Below are 27,576 nucleotides of genomic sequence, written 5' to 3' on the forward strand. Positions count from 1 at the left end.
ATGACGATGCCAATGAGCGTGGCCATGTGATCTGCGCTAGCAGAGGAACTATATTGGATTTTCGGGGGAAATCGTGCAGCCATTTCAGCAACTATTTTTAGTCCAGTGGCATTACTGTCACAACTCCACAGTCCATCCATGTAGGTCATCTGTTACTTGTTAATGATTGTGTCAGTCACAGAAATAGCCAGAGGATAATGTACAGGTGCCTTTAAATACATTTAAATATCTTCAACATGTTTTATTTAAGTCGTGCAAGTCAAAAAAGTGAAACTTGTACACGACATGGATTAGTTACACACATAAGACTATATTGTCACAAGCACTAAAGACTTTATCTCTGTTAATTGTGATGATTAAGGCTCTTAAGGCCTGTCTCAGGGTGGCACCAAAATTAAGGCGATCATCTTTGCCAGACCTCAAGCTCCCACAGAATACAGCTGTCCAATTTTTACAAAATGTTATTTTTCTTTTCAGATTTTTGCACTGAGAAAAGAGCTGGGAGTACCTTAAAGGTGGATTGTGCCAGAATCAAAAGAAACCATTTAAAATATGAACCGAAATAAATAAACCAATGACAAAAACCTATCTGCTGAAATAAAATGAAGAGAGGAGAAGGGAGAAATCAAAAGGCCGCCTACACCTACAAACTCCTAAAAATCATGTACAACACTGAAGATGTTCTCAGATGAGAATGGGCGACCTGTTTCATACGCCATCTTCTCTTGGTTAATGGCTCTATCACGCTGCTCACGGAGAGACACCTGCACAGTAAAATTTAAATATTCAGAAAAAATACAGCACTTTATGACAGCAGTCATTACAATGGCTTAAAACCTAACATATTACATAATATTACATAAATCCTAATTTGATACAGAGATATCATCCCCTTTCAGAGTATACCCTCACTACTCGGTGGGAGCTCCTTTTGCATGAATTGCTGATCAGCCTGTGGTTCTGCCGAGGTGTTAAGGAAGCCCAAGTTACTTTATTGTCGTCTGTAGTGCCTCTTATCTTCCTCCATAAGATCTCTGTGGGATTTTGGTCAGGTGAGTTTGCTGGCCAATCAGGCGCAGTGTTATGGTCATTAAAGCAGGTAACAAGCTTTTAAAAGTGTGCTGGGAAATGAAATCAGCTTCTCTGTAAAGCTTGTCAGCAGAGGAAAACATGAACTATTGTGAAAGTGTTATGGCCAAGAGCTGCACTGACTTTGGACTTGACGAAACACATACTTTTGGAGCTTGATTTCCAAATAAAGTCTGAAATTTAGTTTCACCTAAAATTGGGGACTTTGGACCACTGAGGAACGGTCCTGTCCTTGTTGCTCCTTAGCCCAGGTAAGATGCTTCTCACTAACTAAACACAGGGAATGCAACAGTTGTACCCCAGGTCCTGCATACTTCTCCGTGTCGGGGCTCTTGAAGCACTGCAGCACACTTTCGCTCCTCGTGAATCTCCCTGAAACTCATTAAATTGGTTTGCTTCCCAATAATCTCAAAGCTGCCGTCATCCGTAAGTCTTGTTAAACTTTCTCGACCAATCCATCTTTATTGGTCTGATGTCGTCTTCCAAACCGCTGAGAAGCCCAATTTTTTGCTTTTAATTCACTGTCAGCAATCGCCATTACGTTTTACAGAAATAAATCAATACAGTCATCTATGATTTTCACTTTTGTTTTAAATCTAACTCCAGAAATAAATTTCCTTTTCACTTAATGCATTGAGATGCTCCTGTAGAACGTTGAAGAAAGCTATAATGAACGACTGGCTGCACTTGTTTGGTTCCAGCAGCTTTACCCTCGCACTGTTTTTTTTTTTTTAACGGTAAAAGTAGGAGAGAGGGCAAATGCTACATGGTTTGGAATTTCCTCAGATTTAGCATTTTATGTTCATGTCCTGTTATGTTTTTATTGTTCCATTCTTTGTCGTAGGCACCTGGTACTGTAAGCTTTGTTTTTCGTGTGAGCGGTGAAGAATGTGCTGTAGGAAATCGAGGGCCGCACTTTCTCTCCGGGTGAGATGAAGTTCATCATTGTGGCCTCGATGTCAAGTGGCGAAAAAGCAAAACCCGCACCTTGCTGTCGCGAAGGAGTGAAAACCCCTTCAGTTCAGGACAAGCTTAGTAAATTAACTGGTTTATTTTACCGTTCATCTCTAAATTAGATCAGTCAGTGTGTCAATCTTAATCTGAAGCTGCAGAGTGCTTTTCATTCTGTAAATGGTAACTTGGACATTTTTGCCTTATTGTTTGGCCAAGGAGGGGGGGTGAGGGGGGGCAGTGAGCCCGTATTTCTAGAGCATGCCACTGCTGGGTATGTATGCAAAACTGACCCGCACCTTTTTCTTTCCCCAGTTTCTTTTCTCTCCCCGCCATGTGAGTCACTTCCATGCACCATTTCAGTCGAAGGAGAGAAAAAAAGACAAATAAACACGATCTCTTTCCAGAGTTTATGTTCTCAAAGGGAACTAGATGTGCAAGGGGCAGGCAAGGGTGCATTGGGGAGGTTTGTGGCTTGCAATTGAAAATTGTTGCCCTTACAGAGAGAGATCTGTGTAAACTACTTGCAAAGTCAAACAAACAGATCCAGGGTGCAGGTTTCGGAGTGTTTTTGTGTGACTGCCCGTAAACCTCCCTGCCTGTCATCTTCAATCACTGAGTCCGTTTCTGATCAGACCTTTTTTCCCCCCCCCTCTCACTCTCTCTCTCTCCTTTTCTGTGTGCACGGTGTTTGTGTGTGTTTGTGTGTGTGTGTGTGTGTGTGTGTGTGTGTGTGTTTGTCTCTGTTTGTGTTGCTTTGTGAATGTTCTTCTGCGTTTTCCATGCGGACGTCAGGCCTGGATCCAGAGAAGCACTTAGGAAAATCCCTGGGTGATATGCAGCCCTATTTGAAACAGGTCACACAACTTAATACCTTTCTAACTATCTGACCTCAGTCCTTTTTGATATTTTCGTACGTGCATGATTTTTGATTCGTATGCTCAAATATGCAGTTCCAGGCAGAAGTTTACACACATCATCAACAGCATGAAAGCTATTTACATTTTGAGCTTTCAAAGAGAGATTGGAAGTCTCATTCATTTCATATCAATCATTTCTAAAAAACACAATTCAAATTGATTACAAATGTTCTTTTTACAGGGACCAAATGTACTGCTAAAGAAATTAGAGTAAAACTTTAAAATCTGTAAAACTGAAATCAGATCTTAATTGGGGAGAAAAATCATGCTGGATGTCCGTACTGATGTGGAATGGGTAATGCATTGGGAACAAAAGGATTCAACATCATTTGATTAAAAATGAAAATTATCAACCCTCAAAAGGCTTAATCTGATGCAGCAGGCTTGTTCAATTTGCTGAGATATCTTTGCAGCAACTTACATTTTTATTCTGTAGTTTCTATGATCCCCCACATGCCTTTTTGTTTGCCTGGTGCATGCTCCTTATGAGAAGATGGATGGTGTCCTGGGGTACACTACCAATCAAAAGTTTGAACTCACATTAGTCCTTTAGTGGCTTTTTCTTATTTTTATGACTTTCTACATTGCAGATACATTGAGCAGGTAAACACAATTATCTGCCAATGGAATGAGTATTTGACCCCTAAAATAAGATAATCACATATACTGCACTTGACATAAGATGATTTTCCACTGGCAGATCATTTAAACTTGCCGGCTTAAATCAAGGACAAATATGCTCGTTTCAAGAACATTTTACTTACTTTTAGTTCCCTTTTTGCAATGTAAACTCCTGCACCCAGTTTTTTTCTTTCAAGGCTGAAAGTTTGTGTGTTGGAAAGTAAGGAAGAAAAAAATAAAAATAAAGATTGAAACGTTATGTAGAGCGGTCCTTAAATCCTGATGAACACAGAATACCATTCATGGTATTGATTTATGTTGATTTATGATTTATTTAATAAACTTCTGAATGGAACTGCAAGTTACAAAAACGGCTGTTTATCTATTGGTTTGTATGTTTGTAGTATATGGTGAGGTACCATAACACAAACTATACATTGCTGTAAACTGATTAACATCAAATTGTTGAAGGTTTTTACATACCATGGTATAGCTTTCAAATAGTGTTTTGTTTTGCTGGAGCAGCTCTCCAACAAGTATGGAGTCCATATTTGTGGTGAGGGAGGTGAATATGAAACCTTCACTCTTGACTGTCCACTCTTCAAAAAGAAGATAGTCATGTGAGTAGATGTATACGTGACAAAATCTTATCCCCCCTCCCCTGCCCCCCCAAATATCTGAATGCTTTCTGTTTGTTTGCGCAGAGATGAAGCCGAGACGGTGATCCACTCTGCAGATGCTTTTGCTCCGGTTGGCTACCTGCGCTTCACCAAAATGCACGCAGAGGACAAACACGTGGTGAGTCTGGTTTCCATAAATTTAGCCCGCTCCACAAATAAAGTCAATGCCATATCAATAGTTTTGCAAGAAAAAGTTTGAGCCTCTGTGGGGTTTATTGCATTCAAGCAGCTCTCAGGGCCAAACAGTATACCAGAACACAGCCCGTTGGTGCCTGATAACATTGTGGAGGAGAGGGGGGAAAAAACAAAGCTCTGCAGGGTGGGATCCAGATCAACCTCCAGAAGGCCTTTCTAACTCTACTTCCACACAGTCTAGCTCTTGGTCTCTCCTTTCATCTCTCGCTCTTGCTCCTCCAGCGCACATGGCCTAGTTTGACGTCTGCAATATTCGCTGCCGCCTGAAACTAGGCCCGGCTTAATAAACATGTCCGCTCGCATTAAGGCGCTTTGCATTCAGGTAGCTGGCTGATGGAACACAAGCAAGGGTTGTGGGGAAGGAGGAGAAATTGGCTTTTGGGGAATTGGAGGCTGAATTGGGCCTCCAACACTGGAAGAGAAGGACATTCTCCACTCTCTGTGCAACAGTGGACAACGAACTCTACAATTTCTCGAATTGTTATAGAAAAGGCTTAGAGATAATAGATAACAGATAATCTGGCTGGCCAGGTTACCAGTAGATAAATTGTATTTATTGTTTAATTATTCAAGATCCAGTGCTTAATTAAGATCGTACTGGAGGATCAGTTTAGCCTTTTTTTTGTGTCTACCGGAGTATGTGGTCATCACACTGAGGGATCAAGTGTGGGATTTGCAAATCACCTTGTGACATGCTTTATATGCAGACATTTTTACATATGTGCTGTATGTCTTCATGTTAGATGGGGGAGGGCACTGTTATGGACAGAAAACATACCCCCCCATTCAACAACCCCTGCGACCCTGCAGCCTCACCCCCTTAAGCTATATATTTTTTTCCTGCTCCCCTCCCAGCCGCTGCCTCCCCCGACATGCAAATAGACACTCCATGCTCCTGCGGCCCCTCTAGCCCCCCCTAGGTTGCTTGGAGAAAGAGCAGGGAAAACCAGAGCCTGAGAGAGTAAGGAAAGGGAGGGAGGGAGGGGGCGGCGGTGGGGGGTGGGGGGACAACCAGGGGAGAACCTGCCCCGGTTCAGCTTTCTGAAGCTCTTCTCGTCAGGGTGACAGATCTGCGGTGACACCAGCACTAGAGGAAACTGCACCGAGCTCAGGGGGTGGGGATGGACCACCATCATTTGCCCTCAGTTAATGCTAGTCAAGCTATTTTTCATGCTGGCCAGGAGAAGAGGGGCTGAAGTATAATTAATTTGATTATCATATGGCCTAATGCGGCTGACAGGAGACAAGGGGTGGGGGGGGGTGGGGGGGTGAATGAGTGTCAGGCGGCGTGAGGGTTGCACTGAGGAAATATGAAATATGTATTTATACACGTGACACCTTGCAGGATTTGGCAGGTAATATGTATGCCTTAGAGAATGGTAATGATTTGTTATTTAAAGAAGTAGCAGGGCGCGGAGGCAAAGTATAAGCAAACAGATGCAAAAGAAATGGCAGCAACCAAAACATGTCTCAACGATCTAGCGTTGAGTCTTGACTGACAGCCGCCGTGATTGAATCTACAGTATCAGAAAACACCACTCCCTGTTCGCCCGGGCCACGAATATGTTAGCAAGTTGATTCATATTCATTCACCTTGAAGTTATGCGCGTCTGGGTCCTTGTCGTGTGAGACTGACGCGCTGTGCTGCTCGGCGGCGTACGTGGAAAGGGTGGCTAATTATACGGCGTTTTGTCTGCCTTTGCAAACAGCTCCGCGCTCTTTGGTGGGCACTTGGCCTGATGTATTCCCCTGTGGTGCTTTATTGCAGGACGCGGTGGCGAGAGCTTTGCCCCATGGTAGTTGTCCTTGCCAGAGTGCCATTGACAAGATGACTGAGGAGGTGGAATATGCTGATCAAGCTGAATACAACCAGCACACATTTACATCAAGCTGTGACCTTAGTTGTCACTGGGGCCACGGTGAGATTCATTTGTTGTGAGACGCATGCATGCAGACATGCATGCATGAGTGTGTATTTATGTCTGGGTGTGTCAGATGATATCTTTGTGCGCCGCGTGTGCTGCTCTAGATCTGTGTCATATGTGGCCAGCATCATAATCCTTTTGCATGGCGGTTTGACAAGACTTGTCATTTGAGTAGTTTATTTGCAACGGTGCCTGAATGAATTTTTGCTGCTGACATAAAATGCTTATATGTGGCTTGTTTATGCAGAATGACACATTTAAATGTTCATTTAGTTAAAATGTAGATGTTCCAAACATTAGGATTAACCAAAACGTATTTGATTACAGGAGTTCTAACGTCTTTGCTGTCTCTTCCCACAGACAAGCCTCCGTCCTGCTCAAAAAGGTGTTCGAGAGGCTATCAGTGGATCTCAGGTATCCACGGACTTAAGAGCCAAGATCATGGGACTGAGGGCCAAACAATAGCAGCTTTCTCTATGCTTCAAGGTAAAGGGAATGTCATCAATAACGTCTGAACAGAATCATAATGTCATTCCGAGTCTTTGAACTTTACCAAACCTTTGCTCTGATGCCCCTAAATAAATTCCTGTGCATCCATTTCTCTTCAGACCGTCACCTGATGAATACATAGTCCACATATGTTGGATTTAACCTAAGGATAAAGACAGTAAATCGGGGAAGGCCTCAGACTTATGTTAGATAACAGCAGTGAACAAGTAGGATCGTGATGACCGAGGAAGAGAGCAGCCAGGTCAATGAGAAATTTTCTGACGAGTGTAACGCAAAATTGCGTTCTAAAACAGTATGATAAGCTTTGAACATCTGAACGGGAAGAGGAAAGGACGACAGCAAACCTATGAACACAAGGCCATCCAACTTAACTGACAGGCTGTGCAAGGAGAGCATTAATCAGAGAAGCAGTCAGGAGGTCTATGGTAACTGGAGGAGCATCAGAGATCCATAGCTCAGGTGGGAGACAAACTAATAGTTGCACACATCCACAAATTTGGCCTTTGTGGATGTGGGGCAAGAAAAAAAACCTATTGTTTGCAGAAAGTCATAAAAAGTCCAATTTGCAGGTTGCAACAACCCATGTAAGATGTGAAGGATTGTCCTTCAGGTCAGATGGATCCTAAGTAACTGAATCTGTGTTGTCTACATGCAAAACACTGTGTGGAGGAAAACTAGCGCTGCACTCAGCCCCACCACTCCTACCCTGAAACGCAGGGGTGGCAGCATCATGCTGTGGGCATGCTTTTCTTCAGCAGGAGCAGGGCAGCTGGTCAGAGTTGATGCGAAGATGGATGGAGCTAAATGAAGGGTTAAGCCTGAAAGAAAACCCATTGGAGAACAGTTTTTATGTCTTAAAATACTCCAGTCAAAGTTCTGTACCTATAGCCATATGTCAATCTGTGGTATGAGCCGAGCCCACAGCCAAACCAAAATAAACATGGCAGCGCTGGAAGATGCACACGTAGCTGCTGTTATCACATCTGTTTTGTCAGAATACATGATTATGTCACTATCCAAATAAGCACGCCTTGACCAGCGTAACTTGTTGTAGTTTCTCATGGCGGCTGATGCTTACCACATTTTTATTTGATACCGTGATTAGCTAAAACCAGCCTTTGGTAAGCCGCTTTTGGCATCAGCATCGCCTAATGCCAACTTTTTGGTAGGCATTAAGTGGCGCTTTGCCCAATCAGCTTGTAAAGTTCGGCTAAATGTCCCTCCTTTCTTCGAACGGATTCCATGGGAGCAGACCCAGATGGATAATGTGAAGAGCAGAGAGTGCTACACATTATCAATCTGACTGGCCAGGTTACCAGTAGATACATCCTCTGCCCAAAATTGTAGCTGTAATTACAGCAAAAGGTCATTCTACAAAGTATTCACTCAGGGAGGCTGAGTGAAAATACGTTTCACATTCCTCAGCCTATTTTATTTATTTTTTGTGAGATAAGTTCTTTGAACCATCTTGTGTTTTATTTCTGCTTTTATGGACTGATTGGCGGGGTGTTTAACATTAAAACCCAAACCCATACCGTCATAATGAACTTTAAATGATAAATAGTTTTGGAAATAAAAGGATGTGACTCTTAATTCGATGCATCAGCATCTTTCTCTGTCCGTGCTGTGTTAACTGGACTAAGAAAAACAGAAGAACTTGAGAACTACAGCGTATCTCAGAAGGGCTTCTTATCTCCACAGACATACGCCGTGTGTCACAAATTCTGTCTGTCAGATATATGGGAAATCTAACTGGCCGCTAGACAAGGACAAACATTTTTAATTAACACAAAATCATCAGTTTTGCAGCACACACAGATTAAATGAAACGTTGCAACTGAGTAGGGTGAACCAAATCGTGCATAAACTATCTATCTACGAAAAATGGGAAAAAAAACTGTGCAATTAACAGCAGGGATGTAAACAACTTATCGAGTTTGTTGGGAACAATGATGGTTATAAAGTCTAACAGCTGCTGGGAGGAAGGATCTGCGATGGTGCTCTTTAGTGCACCTAGGGGTGCAGCAGTCCACTAAAGGAGATCTCCGGCTCTGCAACAGCTTCATGCAGGAGAGAAATGTAGAGTGTGTTTATCATTTTTTGCCCTGCAGAAGTTTTAAAGCACACACTTTCTCCCACTGTATCTCTTTTTTTTTTCTCTTTCCTTTTTTTTATGATGGAGATGGAGGAGCAAAAGATGAAAAGCATATTTAATGTTTATGGTGGTGCTTGTCTGAGCAGCCCCTTCACAGTGCAGAGACAATATTAAACAAGTTAATATTTAATGAACAGCCTCTTTGTATGGGGGCGAAATAGTGTGAGACGCTAGTGTTGGCAAAGGGAAAACAAACTTGAAGCTCTTTCAGATGATTGTTGGGAGAGAGGGAAGCTTTGCTTTGAGCCATGGAGCTGGCGTTTGCATTCGAAGACCCCAATGTGTGCACGTATTGCGCTGGATTTCTCTCAGTGGAGGGGGGGGGGCACCAGCACTGCATTATACTTAAATCCAGATACAACTGATTTAGTGCGAGTAGGTGTCACTTAGAATTATATTAGAATAAGAGCAAGGACAGGAGGTAAACCAAACCAGACATTTCACATGGAAATATGTTGTAAAAAACTAGCAAGTTTGTGCAATATTCCTCTGATGTCTGCTGACTTAGTTTGTTCAGGTTAGGCAGCGTTTAACAACCTTCTGCCTGTTACCAGATGAGTTGAAAAACAAGGCTTGGAAGCTGAAGAACGTCGTCTTGGTTCATCTCTACGTAAAGAACATGGAAGATTTTGCTTCTGTCAATGAAGTTTACAGGAAATATTTCCACATAAACCCTCCAGCCAGGTAAAAGGTTAATATTCTTGTTTGCGCCATTAAAACTGTTCCTTAGTTTTTGGTCTTTGAAGTTGAATTTCTCCTCATGTGTACGCGCAGGGTTTGTGTCCAGGCACCTCTGCCTGCCGGACAGCTGCTGCAGATGGACTGTCTCCTACATGACTGGACCGAGCCCCTGGAGGAAGGCTGTTTCCGCCACAAGGAAGCGCTGCATGTCCAGAGCCTGTCCCACTGGGCCCCGGCTAACATCGGGCCGTACAGCCAGGCCTTCAAGGTAAGGCTCAGTTAACTCCAGGACGGATAAATGGATGCAATGTCGACAGGATACATTTAGGGACGACAACAACTAGGATAGGTAGGATAAAGTTTTGCTGCACAGTTAAGTGCAAGAATTATTTATAGCTTGGAGAGATTTAGATATAAAATAATAACTTTGTATTGTAGTTTAATTCCAGTTTAGCTAATAAAATTTTTTTTTTCTAACAAATTATCACTATTGTTTGAGGTTTATACAGTATTGTGTTCAGCTTTTAAAAAGAAACTAGTGTCGCCAAATGCACGCACTACAGATGACTATTTTGTAGAAATGCACCAGCAAAATATTTTTGGCCAATTATTGATTTTAGCTATTTTGTATTTGTCTTAAAAACTAGTTAACAGCATTCAAATATATAATTTTCTGTTTTTCCCGCTGTAAGCAGTCAATCATTATTTATGTTAGTAGCAGAGGTGAAGTAGGACCCCTGGTTGGGGGAAGCAGTTGCTATAAAACAGGATTTTATAATTTTAAATGTAAGACAATAATTACGAAGCTGGCATTTTAATCTATCTTTAGGCAAGGTAAGTTTATTTATCAGGCACTTTTCTGTAACGACGATTCAAAGTGCTAATTTTTAGCTTCTTAGATTAGGTGTTTGAATGATTAGCACGGTCTCCGTATGTGAACCTTAGAGAATTTAGACCCTAACTTTAACTCATAAGATCTCCAAAAAGCTTCCAACATTTTCAAATTCAATGAATTCATGACGGACGAATGCTAAATGCTCAAAACGTTCAAACCAAGACAAGACGGGAGGTCCATAAAGAGATACAAATTGACACCCTGTGGCTTCTTTTTGAATATTAAAAGGTGCAAAACAAACATAACTACATAAAGTAAAAAAGGCAAAATGACCTGCACCTGCCAAGGTGGTTATAAACATGGTTATAAAAACTGTTTTCTATTAAACAACTTTTTATTTTATTTATTTTTTTTGCTTCTTCTGAGTTGATATTTAAAAACCTCACTGAGGCTAAAAACAGCTAACTTCAAATTTTCTTCCCGCTGTACAAACGTCCACAACAAAGAGTGCTGTGTTAAGCGCCATCTGAGCTCAGGTATGGTACGGTCACTGATCGGAAAAGGTCTTGATTCGGGGGGTGGAGGGCAGTCACCTCTCAGGGTCAGACAATTTCTGAATGAATGTCTATGATTTTTTTTTTTATTATTATTATTGGTGGTAGTAGCATTTATTGACCCAATCAGAATCCTCAGGTAACAACCAGGGAGAGAAGTGGAAGAGACATGCAGCAAAGGTCTCAATCAAGCCCCACAGACATGTGTGGAGGACCTTTTTCTTGACTAGGTTTGTCTTTACATGTAATTATGTATCATTTTCATACGGCTAATGTGTACCCACCGTTTGCACTTGCTTGTGAAGCGGCATGTCTTTGTCTCTCATATTGTTTCAAGCGCCTAAAGAATGTGGAATTCAAAGGCCAAGCAGAGGAAGTGTGGGCCGCGGTTGCACGGTTGGCTTGGTGTTGTGTTTACCCAGTGTGTATTATATAGGATTACACTTGTCAAAGTACTGTCAACAAGGATAGTGTCCATCTCCTCCACACATCCTTGATCCTTCAGCCAAATCCATCTATGAGTGAGAACATGTGTGGATTAGCCATTCGCTCGGGTCTTGACGGGCGTGCCTCGGCGGCGTGTTGCTGAAGTTCAGTGTGGATTCCATGATATGTAAGAGTTTGGTTCGGTTTTAGCAAGCCAGCAGAGTTTGACATCCTCAATGACGCCTCGGTGAGACATAAAGACGAAGTCCGCTGCCTGAATCAACTTTGCCTCAAGAAAGACAAATTATAATCTCTCATTCGTTTAATTCTAATTCATATTTATTACAATATGAACAAAGTACGAAAGGAGTTTGCTCACTCAGAGCTGTGCACGGCTCTTCACACGCCTCCTGCATTGCCCCCTCTACACGACAATGGCTTAATTTGATCAAAAATGTATTAACAACCCTTCAGTGCAGTGGAGAGTTTTACATATTGATACAATTAGCCCCTTGCTGTGAGCACGCACGCAGCTCATCCACCCCCACTGTCTCAACACGGATCTGCTGCGATTGTCTCCGTCTTAATGACAACTCTCCTCCATGCTCAGAGAAGCACAGAGACAGAAAAAAAAAAAAAAAAAAAAAGTGGCCTGGCACCAGATAAGACGGAAAGCGTCTCCAGTCCTCATGTGTTATTTAGGACATAAAAGTTTAAAACGTGCTTAGGAATTAATTTGTTTTCTTAACCACATCTTCGCAGTGTCTTCAGTTATGATGTCTTTTTAGGTAATGAGCGAAACCTTAATGGAGGAACAAATTGAGCTTCGGCGTCCTCAGCTGAACAGTTCTGGGTAATTGTTTGCTTTATTGTTTATCAGTCGGGGGGCTAACCAGTTGATTCAGCTAAGTAGGGCTTTAAGCACAATGTTTATTGTCCTGCTATATTGGTGCCGTTCCGTTCCTCTTCGTCTAATGATCTGAGAGCGAGCACATGGCTAGTGACAGAAAATGGCCCCGCAGAGTCTGAACCAAGGCGGGCCGCCGCTGGTGGAAGGATAGAAGAAGTGCATATCGGATTGGCATGTGATGGATGCTGGACCTTCAAACTCCATCCATTCATCTGTCTGCTTGGCTTGTCATGTCTCTCAGCGTCAGCTCTCAGAAATGGCAAGCTGACTCAACGTCGACTTGGTCTGGCAGGATGACAGATTCAGATCTGACTTGATTTAGAGAATTAGTTAACCTTTTTAATGTCAAAGCTGGGGGGGGCTCTCTGTGTATTGTGCACTGATATATCGTAGTCCATCAGTTTACTTTAAAGCTGCAGGCGACAAAGATGCAAGCTGTAATTTAATTTATGATATGTTTTTCACTTTGTCATATTGGTCTTTACATGACCGACACATGTTTGTATGTATTGAAGTAGTATTGTACAATAGTACCTGCATCTGTAGCAAATACAGCTTCTTTTTAAATACAATTAAGCACTAAATTATTAATACTGGCAGATTTAGGTTTAAAATAATCTGAATTTTTACCATGTTTCTTTTGACTGGTGGTAATATGAATGTTTTAGAGCGGCCCAGTTGCACTCCTGATTTGAATCTGATAGAGAATCTGCAGAGAGAGCTAAACATTGGGGTGAAAACACTTGGAGCTCATTACCAAAGATGAATCTTTAAAACACCAGTGGAAACATATAAGGAGCTGTATAGATTTTTTTAACATATTAGTTAATAAATCGTAAGCTAAAAACCAAACCTAATTGTTTTTTTTTTTCAATCAAAGCTGTTCTGCTTTTGCATTATTTCATTACCTGTTGTATAAGAAACCAACTTCTTGGTTGAACGGAAATAATTGTTTATATAAATCTGCCGGAAGTTCTGAATAACTGAGCTGAGCTGTAGCTCCTTACACATTCTGCACATTTTAAACATATCATAATTGAAAATGGCTTTAAATCTTTCCCTCACAATTCATATACAACTTATTGTTGTTATTGCAACGAGTAGCAATTTAGCATGGTGCGCTTACTGACTAGAAAAGGATAGAAATTTAGATATTTTTTTTAGAATTATTTTATTGTTATTGTTTTTTTTTGACCAGCCAGGCGTTTTAAAACAGGAGTTTTGAAGTGTTTAGAAAAGTCTTAAATTTGATTTGATCAGTTTCCAATTCTGGATGACAATGACAAGTAAAATTGACTATGAAAAAAATGTTTAAGTTTCTAACCTTTATTAATTATTCCCTGCATTTTTATAAAATTAAATGTATCCCATCCCATCACACTTTAAATTTTGTCTAACAAACGTACTGAGATACAGTTTAGATTTTTGTTTTGTTTTGTTGTTTTTACAAAGTGAAGATCTAAAAAATCTGTGGTTAATGTTGGATGACTCAATCTAAATTACAAGAGTCACAAATCAGTTTTTCCATATGCCCAAAAGAAGTGATAAACAATTACCTTAGGTGTTTCATGATTTGTGAAACATTCATCTAGTAAAACCTAAAAAGTAAGAATTTTGAAAAGAAGACTCTGTAGGGACCCCAAATTCTGCCGCAGGTAAAGCCATATTATGGAATGGTTTAAAAGGACAGTTATTCACTGCATTTAATATTGGTGACTAAAATGTGCTTTTGTCTTTTTTTTTAGCCATCAGTATTCAACTTTTTTGCCAACAAAATGTCATTTAAAGCCACAATTTCTCCTATAAGTAGGTAAATTAGTTATATTGGTTTATCATCTACTAAAGCCAGAGTTGGCATCAAGGGTCTGCACATTTTCCCCCCATGTTTATTTAAATTGATTCTGCCTATTTGGTAACATTCCCTTTGGAGGCACACTTACAGAGGTGTGCACAATAGGCCAGGCAGGTCTGAATAGAAGGACTATCTGTTGAAAGGTTGTTAAACATCTCCTCTTTCCTGTTAAGGCAAGTGGCACACCCCTGGGATATTTGCCGGGAAATTATACTCGCTGATCACATTCTGCGGGGTGCGTTTAGGGAGCTGACTGCACCAGCCGCAGGTTGCTATAGTGCCTACCAATGCTTTTCCCGTGGTCTCCTAATTGTGACTGACAGCCAATACTGTGGGAGATAGTCTTGCGCGAGCCAGCAATAGGATTTGCATTGGGTTTTGAACATTGTCAAAATGGACTGCGAGGCATCAGCAGGGATGTGGAGCTGACGCCGGCTATTAATGTCAAAGGGAGGGCTGCATTGAGGCGGGTGGTGGAATTTGAATAATCTTCTTACAGAAGTCTAAATATCTGAAAGCAAATTAATTGAAGTTTGTCTGTCCCCTTTTTGGAGTGGGAATGTGGAGGTCAAGCTGGGTGTTGGTGAGCCACCCATACTGGAAAGACGAGTTTGTGTGAAAGAAAAGGATATCTGGAGATTTCTATCGTGGTTGAAGCCTACATTTTGTTTCCATAAAGTCAGGGACTAATTAGTTAGCATCCCTGGTAAAGGGGTCTAAAAATCTTTGAAATATATGTATCTTTCATCGCAGCTGCCTATTCTCACACTAAAAAATATTACAAAAATCCAACCTATATTACATTAGAAATGTCCCTCAGTGGGGAAATTCAGTGCATGCAAATCTGAGTGCAAATAAAAGTGTTTGTACTCCTAGTTATCTCTTTCAAAATAGATGTAACAAAAGCATTTACATTTTTACTTTCTTTTTAAGTTGATCAAGAACTTGTAATTAGTAATCTGTGGCTTTCTGGGTCCCTGGAGTATAAATATGATGTGCCACTAAATCCTGTTTCTTTCAGCCTTTAGCGACAAGCCTTTTGATGTCATGCCTTTGCTGTCCTACTATCACAAACATAAATATGTGGCGTTTGCTAAACTCAACTGGGAATTGAACTGGAACCACATGCTTCAGAAAGATTTGACTAAGATTTTTGTGTCAAAAGTAAAGTAGGTGTGAAACGTTGAATAGGAACAGGCCCACACCATCACAGATCTCCACCGTACCTAACAGTGAGCATAAAGAGACACCACGAACCGTCCGATCCAGTGAACAGATCCGTACAGATTTTTTTCCTGACCTACTGGCTGCGTAGAGGCTCCCTCTACGGACCACCGGAATTGCGAGATCAAGTATTGACATGAGAGTATGTACCGAAAAATCCACCATCTTAAAGAAGCGGGTCTTGTGTGACTCAAGTAAAAGCAAAACTACTCCTAAATGTACATTTTGTTCAAAAAGTTACTCAAGTAAACATAACTGTAACTAATCACAAAAAAAAAAAAAAAGTAAACGTAAAGCTAAACTTCTGAGCTCCCACCATGGGTAAGTATACCGTTTATTGTAATATTGTATTGATTATTTATTGAGCCGCTCGTTTCCAGACAAACCTATATGGGGACGAACTAGAAAGTGTGTTGAGTTTACCTTGCGGTTTAGATATTTCATTTTTTATTTTCCCTCAAAGTAGATTTCTTTTACTTTGCCAACGTGTCTCTCTTCCTGTCTGACTCTTGACTATCCTATGAAATTGGGTAGAACTGCAAGAGATTCTGCCGGGCCCCCGCTCCCCTCAACCAGAGGTACGACATAAGACCTACTTTCCCGGCCGCTAGTTCGGATTTGGTGTGTCTCGGCCTTAAGGCCCGTTTCCCACATGTTTGTAACTGTTTTTTCTATTTGTACGTTGTGGCAAGGACGAATATGTGGGAAAGGCCCTTATGTTCTGTGTTAAGCACGTTGGGGGATCTGTGATGCTGTGAGTCGGTTTCTTCTCCAAAAGCCTTTGGATTCTTGTTAGAGCGCATGGCATCATGGACTCTTTGAAATACCAGGAGATTTTATATACAAATCTAGTGAACTCTGCCAGAAGACTGATGATGGTTTGTCTTTTGGACTTTCAACAGGATAGTGAGTCGAAATATACCACCGAATTCACAAAGAAACGGTTTACCCGACAGAAAATCAACCTTATTTCGTTGTCTTCTCTGTCTCTAGACTGAAATCTGATAGAAACCCGGTGGGGTGAGCTGAAACGAAGAGAGACCTCAGGTCTTGGGACAGTCTAAACACAATGTGCAACAAGCGATGGTCACATATCCCTCTATTTATGTTTCAACATTGTTAAATGTTACAAGATCAGACTTAGGGCTGTTCTATTGGCAAGAACGAGGTTGTACAAAGTATTAACACCATGAGTGCCACTAACTGAGACAACACAGATTTAGTTAAAAACTATTACTTCCTATGAAAGTAATTTTTCCCACTAAATTAATGTTCTCAAATTCAATTCCCTTTTTTATCCCTGTTTTCTACCCGTAGAGTAAATTATTTACAAATCAGACACTTTAAAGCGGCCCAGTCATGCATTTTGACCATAAAAAGAAACACAGAAAAACATTTATTCATCTTCAAATAAACCAATATACGCCAAGTGTTTGTGCTGATAGTGTTCCTTTTTGAGCCTCAAAAGAACAATCAGCAGGCATAAACATTGTCCAAAAAAAAAAAAAAAAGGGTTAAATTCTCTATAATGTTCAGTGTGACATTGTGCTACTGCAGTATGAATCTTTACACATCTTTACCAGGGGTACCAACAAATCATTCTGTGTGTGTAGTCCCACTAAATGGACCAAATTTACAAGCCAAAGCGACACCTAAATTGAGTTAAAGACAGTACGTGTCTCCATTTGTCTCCAAATGCAAGCTAAAAAAAACAATGATGAATAGTGGAATTTAAAGATGTTTGAATGTTCTGCTGAGAAAGAGCCAGCTTGCAAAAATACAGCCCTACCACCAGCTCATCACCCCCCCCCCCCTTCATCTCATCTCCCCACCTTCCTCAACCCATATCTAGAGACTACATCTACCTCAATTATCACAGTAGAGTAATTAGCTAAAAAACTGTGTGTGCATGCATCTGCGTCCTGGGAGGTATTCATGCAGCACGAACAGATTAATTAGGACATTTAACTTCATTTCTAATACAACAAAATGAATCCCATAAAGTACGAGGCATCTCAGAGGAGGTGGTGCCTGTCAGCATCTGATGCCTCTCCCCTGTTTGCCATAATCTATTAAAACCTTGCTTTTATCTCACCTCTCCCTTGTCATATTTTATGGATTTTTTTTTTCCCATAAACACGGCCCATACTTCATAAATGTCTCAATTTTCTAGTCTATTAACATTACTTCAAATGTGCTTGATAAAAGAGGAGGGCATGCGTGAAATAATGCACCAATAATACGAAATGCTGGAGGCTAAAAACAGTAGGGGCGGCTCTCCAGCAAGCACGCTCAGACAATGCAAGGGGATGTTATCAGGTTTAATAAAAGAACAAATGATCACTTCCAACCAAGGCGGAGGGGAGATAAGGCAGGGGAGGAAGGGCCGGGCCGAGGAGGAGAACAGTTGTCGAGTAATTGAGCTGATGAAAAATGAGGTCTTGAAGGCTCAGCGGTTTGAGAAGTTGGGAGATTGAAGGCTACTCAAAGCCGCGGCGTTCTTCCGCACGTGTAGTCACTCGCTCCAATTTTCACCAGAGGAAGTAACCCAAATTTGTTTCTCCCTTTTTCTTTTTCGCTGGAAACATAAGCAGAATAGGCTCGTTGTTTGGTTCCTGAACGCCTGATCTGTGCACAGCTCTGTCTGGGGAGAGCCAGGAGAGGTTTTGACTGACAGTCAGGCTTCACCTCAAAGCTTTTCCACAGCTAGCATTGATTCGGGTTCTTTCGCTGCTCGTCACCTCGGCAGTGTTTCGGTAAGTTTGTTCCTAAACAACATGGTCAGCCGTCCTTACTTGAATTAGACAAATAGGAAGCGGACTGATCAAACCCAGTCAGACTTGGGCAAAGATTTTTTAGAGATACTGTTGGACGCACACCTTTGCTCTTTGGAATAGCATATGTGTGACTAGCTGAACTGTTTCTGCTTGTGAAAATGGTGCAATAAATGTAAAAAATATTAATTAAAAGGAGTCCTTTTTTGTGTTTTTACAAAATAAATAAAGCTTTCAAACATCTCAAGCTGTGCTTTTCGGGAATATCTGTTCTTTGCAGAACTGTGCCGTTCAGATGTGATCAGTTGAAAGGGCAGCACACATCAAAAGCAACATACATTTCTTTTAAACCATCCATACCGCCAGCCTCTGAATGGTGGCCGACGCTCCATGGCGCTTCATCTAGCGAGCGATTACGAATCGATTCCATTCAAAAGCAAGAACGCTTCTGATAAAACGAGCCAACGATGAAGCCCATTAATGGCTTCAGTCTCTGCACATGTGACCAAGATGCATTAGATGTTTTTTTGAAGGTGCCAATTGAGGCCAGTGTGTTTTCCCATTTCACATTTTGGACAAACATTGATGGAACGCAGTCCCAACTCATTAAAAAACTTGAATCCAACCCTTTAGGTCAATGCTGTTGGGAAGTTCAAGGCAGATACCAACTTTAGGATCGTTAGCCGATAGCATTTATGTCACTATGTCGCTGCTTCTCTTTTTGACTGGGTACCAAAAGTCCTGCAAGATAAACAACTTAACAGTTCTGGAGGCTTTTTGGATTCTAATGCAACTAAATGTTGTCAGCCAACGTGATAAGAAGTTTTTGTTAGCACGACAGGGAAACCCACGAATTGCTTCACTCTCTTCTTTAAAATAAGAGCCTGGAAACTGGATGTGAGATTTAAAGCCCTCTCATTTAAATCCAGGGCTTATGATAATGATAATAGTAATCTTTATTTTGTCATTGCACTATACATTCCAAGGAAATTCCTCCTCTGCATTTAACCCATCCCTTCGGGAGCAGTGGGCTGCCACTGTGCGGAGCCTGGGGAGCGTTCTGGGGCTGGGGGTCTTCCTCAGGGACCCAGACTGAGAGCCTGTGGGATTTGAACCACTGAATTTGCTGCCTCTCCAGGACGAAATTTCCCTGCTCTGACCATTTAGCCACCACTATTAGCTTACTGGTTTCTGGCTTATTCCGCCAGAAGTCGTCACATTCTGACATCAACAGGATGCTGCTCAGTGAGACAGACGTTCAAACGAATTATCTTGACGTTTTAATTTCACGAGACGTTGTTACACGCCAACGAAATCCATGCAGTCACATCAACGTGACCAAATAAAAATACGCACAGCACATAGTTTATGTGCATTTATATGTAAATATTTATGGATAGTTGAAACCTTTATTCCATATACATTATTTATTCCTCTTTCTTTTGATACATCTTAAGAAATACGTATCTCTTTAAAAATATGGTCTTGTATTCTAGCAGTTCTGGGCCAGTTTAACTTGGGTATGGGTTCTTGCACCTCTAAGGTCAGATACGTATATGAAAGAGGTCAAATAACACCACCTTTTTTAATCTGATGAGGGGGCAGTTTTATGTTCAGTGGTAGACAGCAGCACAGGTAATTATTATTATCCTCTCAGGCCCTCCCACTTCTCCTCTTCCTCTCTGGCTTTAACAGCATGAAGCCTGACCTGGCTTGGCAGTCATCATTTTCAGAAAACATTGCCGCGTTTTTATCTTCTTTTTTTTTTTTCTTTGTTGTTTTTTGCTGCGGTATCGTGCCACTGCTGCAGCTCCATCCTGAGCGCAGGCTGGTATCAGCTTGTACCAGGCGAGGACAGGGGAAGGACTGGATCTGTCAGAGCGCATCGGCTCTCAGGCAGCGGCGTTCGCCTGTGCTGTGCCTCCGCCTCGGCCCCTGCCACACTCCGACTCATTAATGGGGCCGGCCCTGACAACTGATCCTAATTGTCTTTGAACAGCTCTTCATGTATTATTGGTGCCTGACTGCCTTGGTTCATGTCAACAAGCCATAGGAAGTTGGGACAGGATGGCTATCGTGCCTCTTTTTTTTGCACATAGGGTAGAGACAGACGCAAAGACATACATACATGTTGTGTTTGTGTGGCTGCAGAAAAGGTGTGCTTCACGAAAGTGGGGTTTAGATGGCACCTAAATAGGGCTTGGGCTCTCACAAAAAGGAATGGGGCCAATTAACAGCATGAAGGTGTTTAAGGTATTAAAAAGTTTGAATTTTAAAACTACGAAAGGTTTTCATACCATTTCAACGAGTCAGAGTTTTCTCTTAGTGTAGTACTAGGGAAAGCGCCGGATTTGCCATAATTTTCTCCGCTGCGTCGTGTAATGTAGTGTTGCCCCTCCCCCACCTGTTGCTGTGGACTTCACGTAAACTGGCTAAAAGTGAGGTTTTCCCTCTCTTGTATAAGAATGTCGCAATTGGCTGTTTGGGAATATTTGACCCCATACTTGTTGCTGGTTGTATGAAGGCACGTTACTCTCGCTTATAAGAAAGACAAATCTTGGCCTTTTGGGAATATTTCTGATTGCAAAAAAACATGGACAGCCATAGCGTCAAAATTAAATTAGCGGCACCCGACTATTGTATTAGGACAACTATTTTAAAACTGCAGTTGTCCAAAATGGCATTTCTTGTAAGCAGATGATTGCCAGCGCTACTAAAGGCAGATTGATGAATGAATTAATCAGCCAATAGAATACATCACTCTATTAGGAGCAAAAGATTTGTTGTTTTGCAGAATAAGGACTTGAAAATAGATTGTATTTAGGATTTCCCACATCTGTGTATCAAAATAAAAATGGAAATAAATACATTTTGGCGATGTCATTATTTAGGTGTAATAATCCATGTTCTGCTATTATTTGCAGAAGAAATAATGATTTTGTTTTTATTTTAAAAACGCTATAAAATTATTTTTGTTTAAAGTTTTCATGCTTGGAGAATCACCTTCTCATAAATAAGCGCAATTTCTATAGAAGAAATTGGATTGTGTTGTTACCGTCTTCATTCATGGAGAGATTGTACCAAAACATTCAATTATATTTTGATTAATGCAATCAATTATAGTGTTTGAATATAATTACATTTGATAAATGATCGACAGTGCTTTTTAATCTGAGGCGCGCGCATGCTGCATTGGTGTGTGTGAGAGTGTGCGTGTCTGAGAAGATCCTTGTTTGCATCTCACTTTGTCACTGCTGATGAGCAGCGGGGAGGGGGCCAATGGTTCAGAGACATCAAGAAGGCATCTGAAAAGCATCATGTAAAGATCCCACCACCGCAGACATCTGCCAAGACACTCGCGCTATTACAATCGCAATCGCAAACACTCAGTCAAAACACATCAATTATTTGTAGTTTCGTTTGTGAATTATTACCCCATACCCAACTATTTACTTCCCATTTCAACCCTGCACTTCGGATCCAGTAAAAGGAGCAGTCTGATGGCTCGGCTTCTTTATTATTATTTTTTTTTTTTTATTTGGAGAATGAAACAACCGAATACCAGATGCATAGATAAAAAGCATAGCGGCGTGTCCTGTCCACTCCCATCAATGTCTGAGAACGGAGAGATGTATGACCATCCCATTACTATGGTAACTAGCCACTATATTCAGAGCTGCCTGGGTGTGTTTCTTCCCCCTGCAGTGACGAGAGGGCATAGCTGACAGGGCCTACACACACACACACACATACACACACGGTAACAAACAAATAAAGAGGATCTGCAAGAGCTTTCTACATATAGCATATAGACAAAACAATATATGAACCAACTCCTACACAAAGAATGTTGCAAACATACAGACTAACCAGAGGCAGCGTTCGAAAATGTTATTTCATCATCTTTTTTTAATTTTTATCATGTAGAAAAACATGCAGCTTCAACAAAAACAAAAACGAAATCTAAGGGTTTTATTTAATATCTTACTAGCCTACTGTAAATCTTGAATGAAATATTTAACATGATCCATGTTGCAGAGAAAAACTAGGCTTTCAACTCTGCAAACAATCCTTCCTTTATAGCAAGAAATGTGTCCTGTTGCAGGAAATTGAGTGTCTCGTCTATTGCCACAAGGGCTTTTATGGAAAAAACTCCTGCAATTATATCAGCACTGCAAATTCCACGAGTTGTATAAATTTTAACCATCTATCAGTGACTTGCTTCAACATATTACTACTAAAAAAAATGACTAGATCAAATTGCTACCTTCCTGAATTAAGATTATTATTATTTTTTTAAATCTCTGCTACAAACGACTCAGGAGAGCCTCTCGCTTCTCACTGAATTTCATGTGAGAAGGATTTTCAGAGTATTAAATTTTAACTCGGGTTATTCGCTTTTCAAATGCTGTTGTCATCAAACCATGCCTTGCTGCTGTAAAAAAAAATGGCTGTAGATGAATGATGTACTGCCTCTTTTTTTTTTTCCCCTCCCAATACGCCAGCGTGTTCACTTTTAATATTAATTTATCATTCATGCAGTACATTTGTAATAAACAGGAAGTTTATTGTAGCCCTGTGAATGTATGCACTGTTATGAAGTAGATATGTTAGGGCTAAGGGTTCATTCTCCTGATACGGACTAGACAATATTTACTACATGTCAACATTTATTGAGCTGAATCTGAGGTACTGAGGGAAATGCTAATATTTGCTGTCTTTTTCATATGGGATTCTGTGCATTTTAGGAACACTATATCACTTTGCTGTGGTGGCAATATTATTTTATTAAATCTTATTATATTATAAATTATGTATTTGTGGAAAAATATATACATTACATTTATAAAATCTCCTCTGGAGCTTATCTTTCTTCACTTTTTTTGTCTTTTTCTGTGTTTTTTTTGCAATAAAATTGTTTACTCTTTATACCTCTTTATTGAAAACTAAATAGGAATAAAAACACTGTCTATTTTTTATTTATTTATCTATTTTTTACAGAATCACAGTCAGTATTAGTCTTTACATGCTTTATATGATTTCAATTTTACTTTACAATCATTTTTTTCTTGCATTTCTCTTTAGGATTGTGTGGATTGTCCCCCCCCCCCCTCCCTCCCCACGCCAAAAGAGAAATAAAAAACGGAAGTAAATCCAAAGGGACTGTTGATGCTCTCTGGTCAGCCTCCACTACCTTTATGGCATGCTTTAGTGCTGCTGGTGCTCTGTGCGCCCTGTTAATGCAGCCATACTGCCATCTGTTGACCAGAAAGGGAAGTGCATGTCTTTACCTTAGCTACGTTGTAGTTACTGTTTTGTTGTCACTCTTTGTATTGTTGTTGAAGTTGTTAGGCTATTTATCTTTTTTTGTGAGTCTTGGACTACACATTTAGTCCAGTAACGCTGTGTGAGGAAGGAACAGTGACACAAAGGTTAGAAGGCCTGTGTTTGTCTGTCAGGTCCATGCCTAGGCAAATGTATTTATTAGATAAATCGTTAACTATGTCTAATCAGCTCCAGATGCTCATCTTATAAATTTTCTATAATCTCATATTGTCCCTCACAGTCACATATCAGGTCATTTAGCTTCTGAACTTTCTTCTTCATTACACTGTTATGGTTTTACTTCTCTGATTCTATTTGGGATTATTTATTATTTGTGTCCAGGTCAAATTGACATTTTTTTTCTTTTCTTGCAAAGAGATGGAGCCTCACAAGAAAGGAAAGAAATCAGAAAAGACAGAAGAGATGAGATGGTCACAGCTGGGAAGGGAGAGAGAACGGGGGAATGAGGGTTGCAGTTTCAGCATCATTCAGTCAGACAACATGCCCCTCAGCTTAAACAGCGAGAGACCCTCCCCGATTCTCTCGAATTAGGGAGATTAGCGGGGGAAAGCGCATAATGCAGGATGATGGAATTTGTCATAATTTGCATTGTCCTGGAAAGATTCAGCTTGATAGAGCGATGCGTGGAGGGGGCTTGTCATGTCCCACGGGCAGGTCATAGAGGAAGCTTGGCAGAAGTGATTTTTGCGATATGTGCATCAGTCGTAAAAGCCTCACAACCAATTTGTCAAAAAATGTGCGGCCGGGACAGTTGAAGGCAGTGGGGCATTTTGCCTAACCCGATGAAAAAGCATGCCCCTCCATCACTCTTCGTTCACAGCCCCGACTCTGTTGTGGCACTGCGCTGCAGCGCAAAAGCCAATTTCATTACATCTGCCTCGAGTAGTTTGTGTTTCATTTTTGCTGTCTCTTAAACGTTAAAAGCAAACAACAAAATGCAGAAAGGAATGCTATTTTACGATTTATATGTTATTTCCTATCTATTAAAGCAGGTAATGTATTTGTTCTGGGTTTATTTAGGCTGTTTTCCTTGCAGACGCATCTCCCTGAGCATTCAGTAGGCAGCTCCCCTCTGACCTTGGTTATAGTCTGAGTGGCAGCTTCTGACCAGCATAAAGTTGACCAGAGCTGACAGTGCAGGGTTACAGCTCTGCACAGTTCAATGTCTACAGAGTGGACATGTCGAGGCCAGACATAGGAAGCTGAAAAAAAAACAAAAAAACATACAAGCTTAAAAAACTTGGGGGGCAGGGAATAGCCTCTGTCCCCCACACTGACCACACATTGTCTCTACAATAGCTCCTTAAATTTCTGGACCTTTATGTATTTGTTCAAAATTTGCCAGCATTTCCTTTTGGATTTTTTTAACTCGTACTTCTGGATTAAATATTTTTGAACAGCTGAATTAGCTGAGAAATGTCTCGCATTTGTATTTTTCTTGTACACTTTTATATGGCTATTTATGTCGCCGTTTAAAGAACGCTAATGTTTTGTGACAGATGAGCATACAGGGGTTAGGCTCAAACTAGAGCACAAACAGGAAGAGGAGAGGGAGAGAGAGAAAGGGGGGGGGGGGGAGAGAGAAAGAGAAGGGAATAAAATAAAAAAAAAGAAGAGGGCTAATATATTTCCCCTTTCCAATCCAAATGAACAAAGTTTAAGGTACCGCAGGAGAGAGAAAGGTTGCGCCTCTCCTGAAAGGTTTGCATTTGTAGAAATGAGGTGTCAGAGGAGGCAGGATTTCCTCAGGGCGCGGCACAACACGAGCCCGTTTCTTATCATTTCCCACTCCCAGACGTGATCTGCTTTGAATTCGCTAATGCTGAAAGAACCCCACAGACTCGAAGCCCGTTCAAGATGGAATCACGGCACACATCCCTGACAAACTGCCATCCACCGCGCAAGGATTAAACAGTCACTGCATTTCAAATACCTGCCAAAAGGAAGTAATATATGCACTTAAATGCATGCAACAAAACTTCAGCCTCGGGATTTTGATCCTCCCATTTTGAGCTATTTGTCAAGCCTGAAATATTCAGCGAGGCGCGGGTAATTGTGAAAGTGAAAGCAGAATCAGGAAAGAAATCTTAAAATCTTGAAAACTGGTTAAAAGTAACCTAATTATGCCCAAATGAAAGTAGTTCTATTCCTCAATTGCTGGATTAGGTTTTAAATGGTATTTACAGTGCTTTGCAAAAGTATTCAGGCTCCTTGACCATTTTGACATAATACCTCACTGGATTTTATGTTATGGATCAATACAAGTATAATTGTGAAATGCAAGAAAAATTATTGATGGATTTTCTTCAGGATTCAAAATCGGAAAACTGTTGTAGACTTTTTTTTTTTTTTTACTCAAACCCCTTTAATCTGATACCCCTAATAAAATCCATTGTAATCTATTGCCTTTAGAGCTTAGCTATTTACTTAAGAGTCCACCTGTGTGTAAATCTGTCTATGTATAAATAACCACAACAGACACGAAACAGTTTTGCAGGCTTTGAGAATCTCATAGATTACCAAAGTAGACCAAAGCCCGGAAATGTAAAACAAGCGGCGCTACAAACCTACTGAGACATAGCTCAAGTAGGAGAATCTGTTGAGAAGATAACTATTAGACATCCAGTCCACAAATCTGGATGTCTAATAGGGGACAACTTCAGGGTGACCGTCACCACTGGCTCCAATGTCATTAGCAATTGTTTTACCTTTGAAACAATTTCACATCAGTTGTCGATGAATGAGTTTCAAGAAGTAAGCTACCGCTGTTTGAAAGCCGCAAGAAGGGTTTTTGATTTGGCAAAAGACATGCAGTGGACAGAGCAAACCGGGAAGAAAGCGATCTGGTCGAACATTTTGGCCTTCATGGAAAATATGATCAAATTAACACCGCACCTCTCCATCCCCTGTGATAAAACAGGATCATGGCAGCATGGTGCTATGGGGGATACTTTTCTTGAGCAGGACAGGGAAGCTGGTCAGAGCCAACGGGAAGATGGATGGATTTAAAACCCGTTAGAGGCTATAAAAGATTTGAGACTTTTGTTTAACTTCACCTTAGATCGAAGCACATTCATGTGTTAGATTTGCCTAGATGCAGTCTAGAAAATGCAGCTGAGAGACTTGGACAGTACAGTTCACAGTCGTGACAAACAGATGTGACAAAATTTGAAAACCTTAAAGGTATTGTAACAACGCGGTGTAACGCACATCCGGTTAAAGGCTTCACGCGTTGTAACTTTTAAACGTTGCTCAATAATAGATCCCTTAAAAATGGTCTCTTACTTTCATGTTGTTCTCATTTGCTACTAAGACATTTAGTAACATTATAAATACATTGATGAATAACAAATAGTAAGCACCGTTTTGACTTTAGCTGTTGTTTTGTTCCCATAACCCTATTTAAAGTTTTATTAATCTAAACTGTTTTACACACTTTTTCCTTGCTAAATTATGTATAAGGTCTCAGTGGGGAGAAATGTGTCCATTAGCATATCGGTTAGGAATAGTGGAGCCATTTTCCACCCCTCTCTGTCCTTGGAACCAGGGAGGGGGGGGCAACCCTGACTGTTCATCAATACCAGGTAATTTTATCCAACCCAGGATAGTTAATCCACACCGTTCTAAAGTTTTGCTAATGATACTCTGAGGCGTCCTCGGTGTGATGGGGGGACCCAGAGGGCTCCAACACCAATATGAATATAGTCTAGCACTGTCTGGTCCACTCTGGAAGCCTTTTGACAAAAAAAAAAAAAAAAAGCTGTAATTAGTAACACCTCAGATGTACCAATCTGAAATCAGACTCCACCAAGTTCCTTTTGAGACCATTTAATTATGCTATTGTCTGCACCTCAAAGATAGAAGAAATGTCACTGGGGTGTTGACCTTTGGACATGGCACAAGGTTCATTAGAAGAATTATGCAGTTT

General features: G+C 40.8%; 1 protein-coding gene across 1 annotated transcript in view; it reads left to right on the plus strand.

Moving 5' to 3' along the window:
• Positions 1 to 27,576, plus strand: part of dph6 (diphthamine biosynthesis 6) — an 81,026-nt gene that overhangs the window by 33,770 nt on the left and 19,680 nt on the right. The window contains exons 6-12 of the mRNA XM_012861596.3: positions 2,836 to 2,897; positions 4,107 to 4,201; positions 4,286 to 4,379; positions 6,225 to 6,375; positions 6,742 to 6,867; positions 9,601 to 9,730; positions 9,821 to 9,995. Of these exons, the coding sequence (XP_012717050.2) occupies positions 2,836 to 2,897; positions 4,107 to 4,201; positions 4,286 to 4,379; positions 6,225 to 6,375; positions 6,742 to 6,867; positions 9,601 to 9,730; positions 9,821 to 9,995 (833 nt within the window). The remainder of the gene's footprint in view (positions 1 to 2,835; positions 2,898 to 4,106; positions 4,202 to 4,285; positions 4,380 to 6,224; positions 6,376 to 6,741; positions 6,868 to 9,600; positions 9,731 to 9,820; positions 9,996 to 27,576) is intronic.

Source organism: Fundulus heteroclitus, chromosome 19 (genome assembly GCF_011125445.2).
Source record: "Fundulus heteroclitus isolate FHET01 chromosome 19, MU-UCD_Fhet_4.1, whole genome shotgun sequence".
Lineage (NCBI taxonomy): Eukaryota > Metazoa > Chordata > Actinopteri > Cyprinodontiformes > Fundulidae > Fundulus > Fundulus heteroclitus.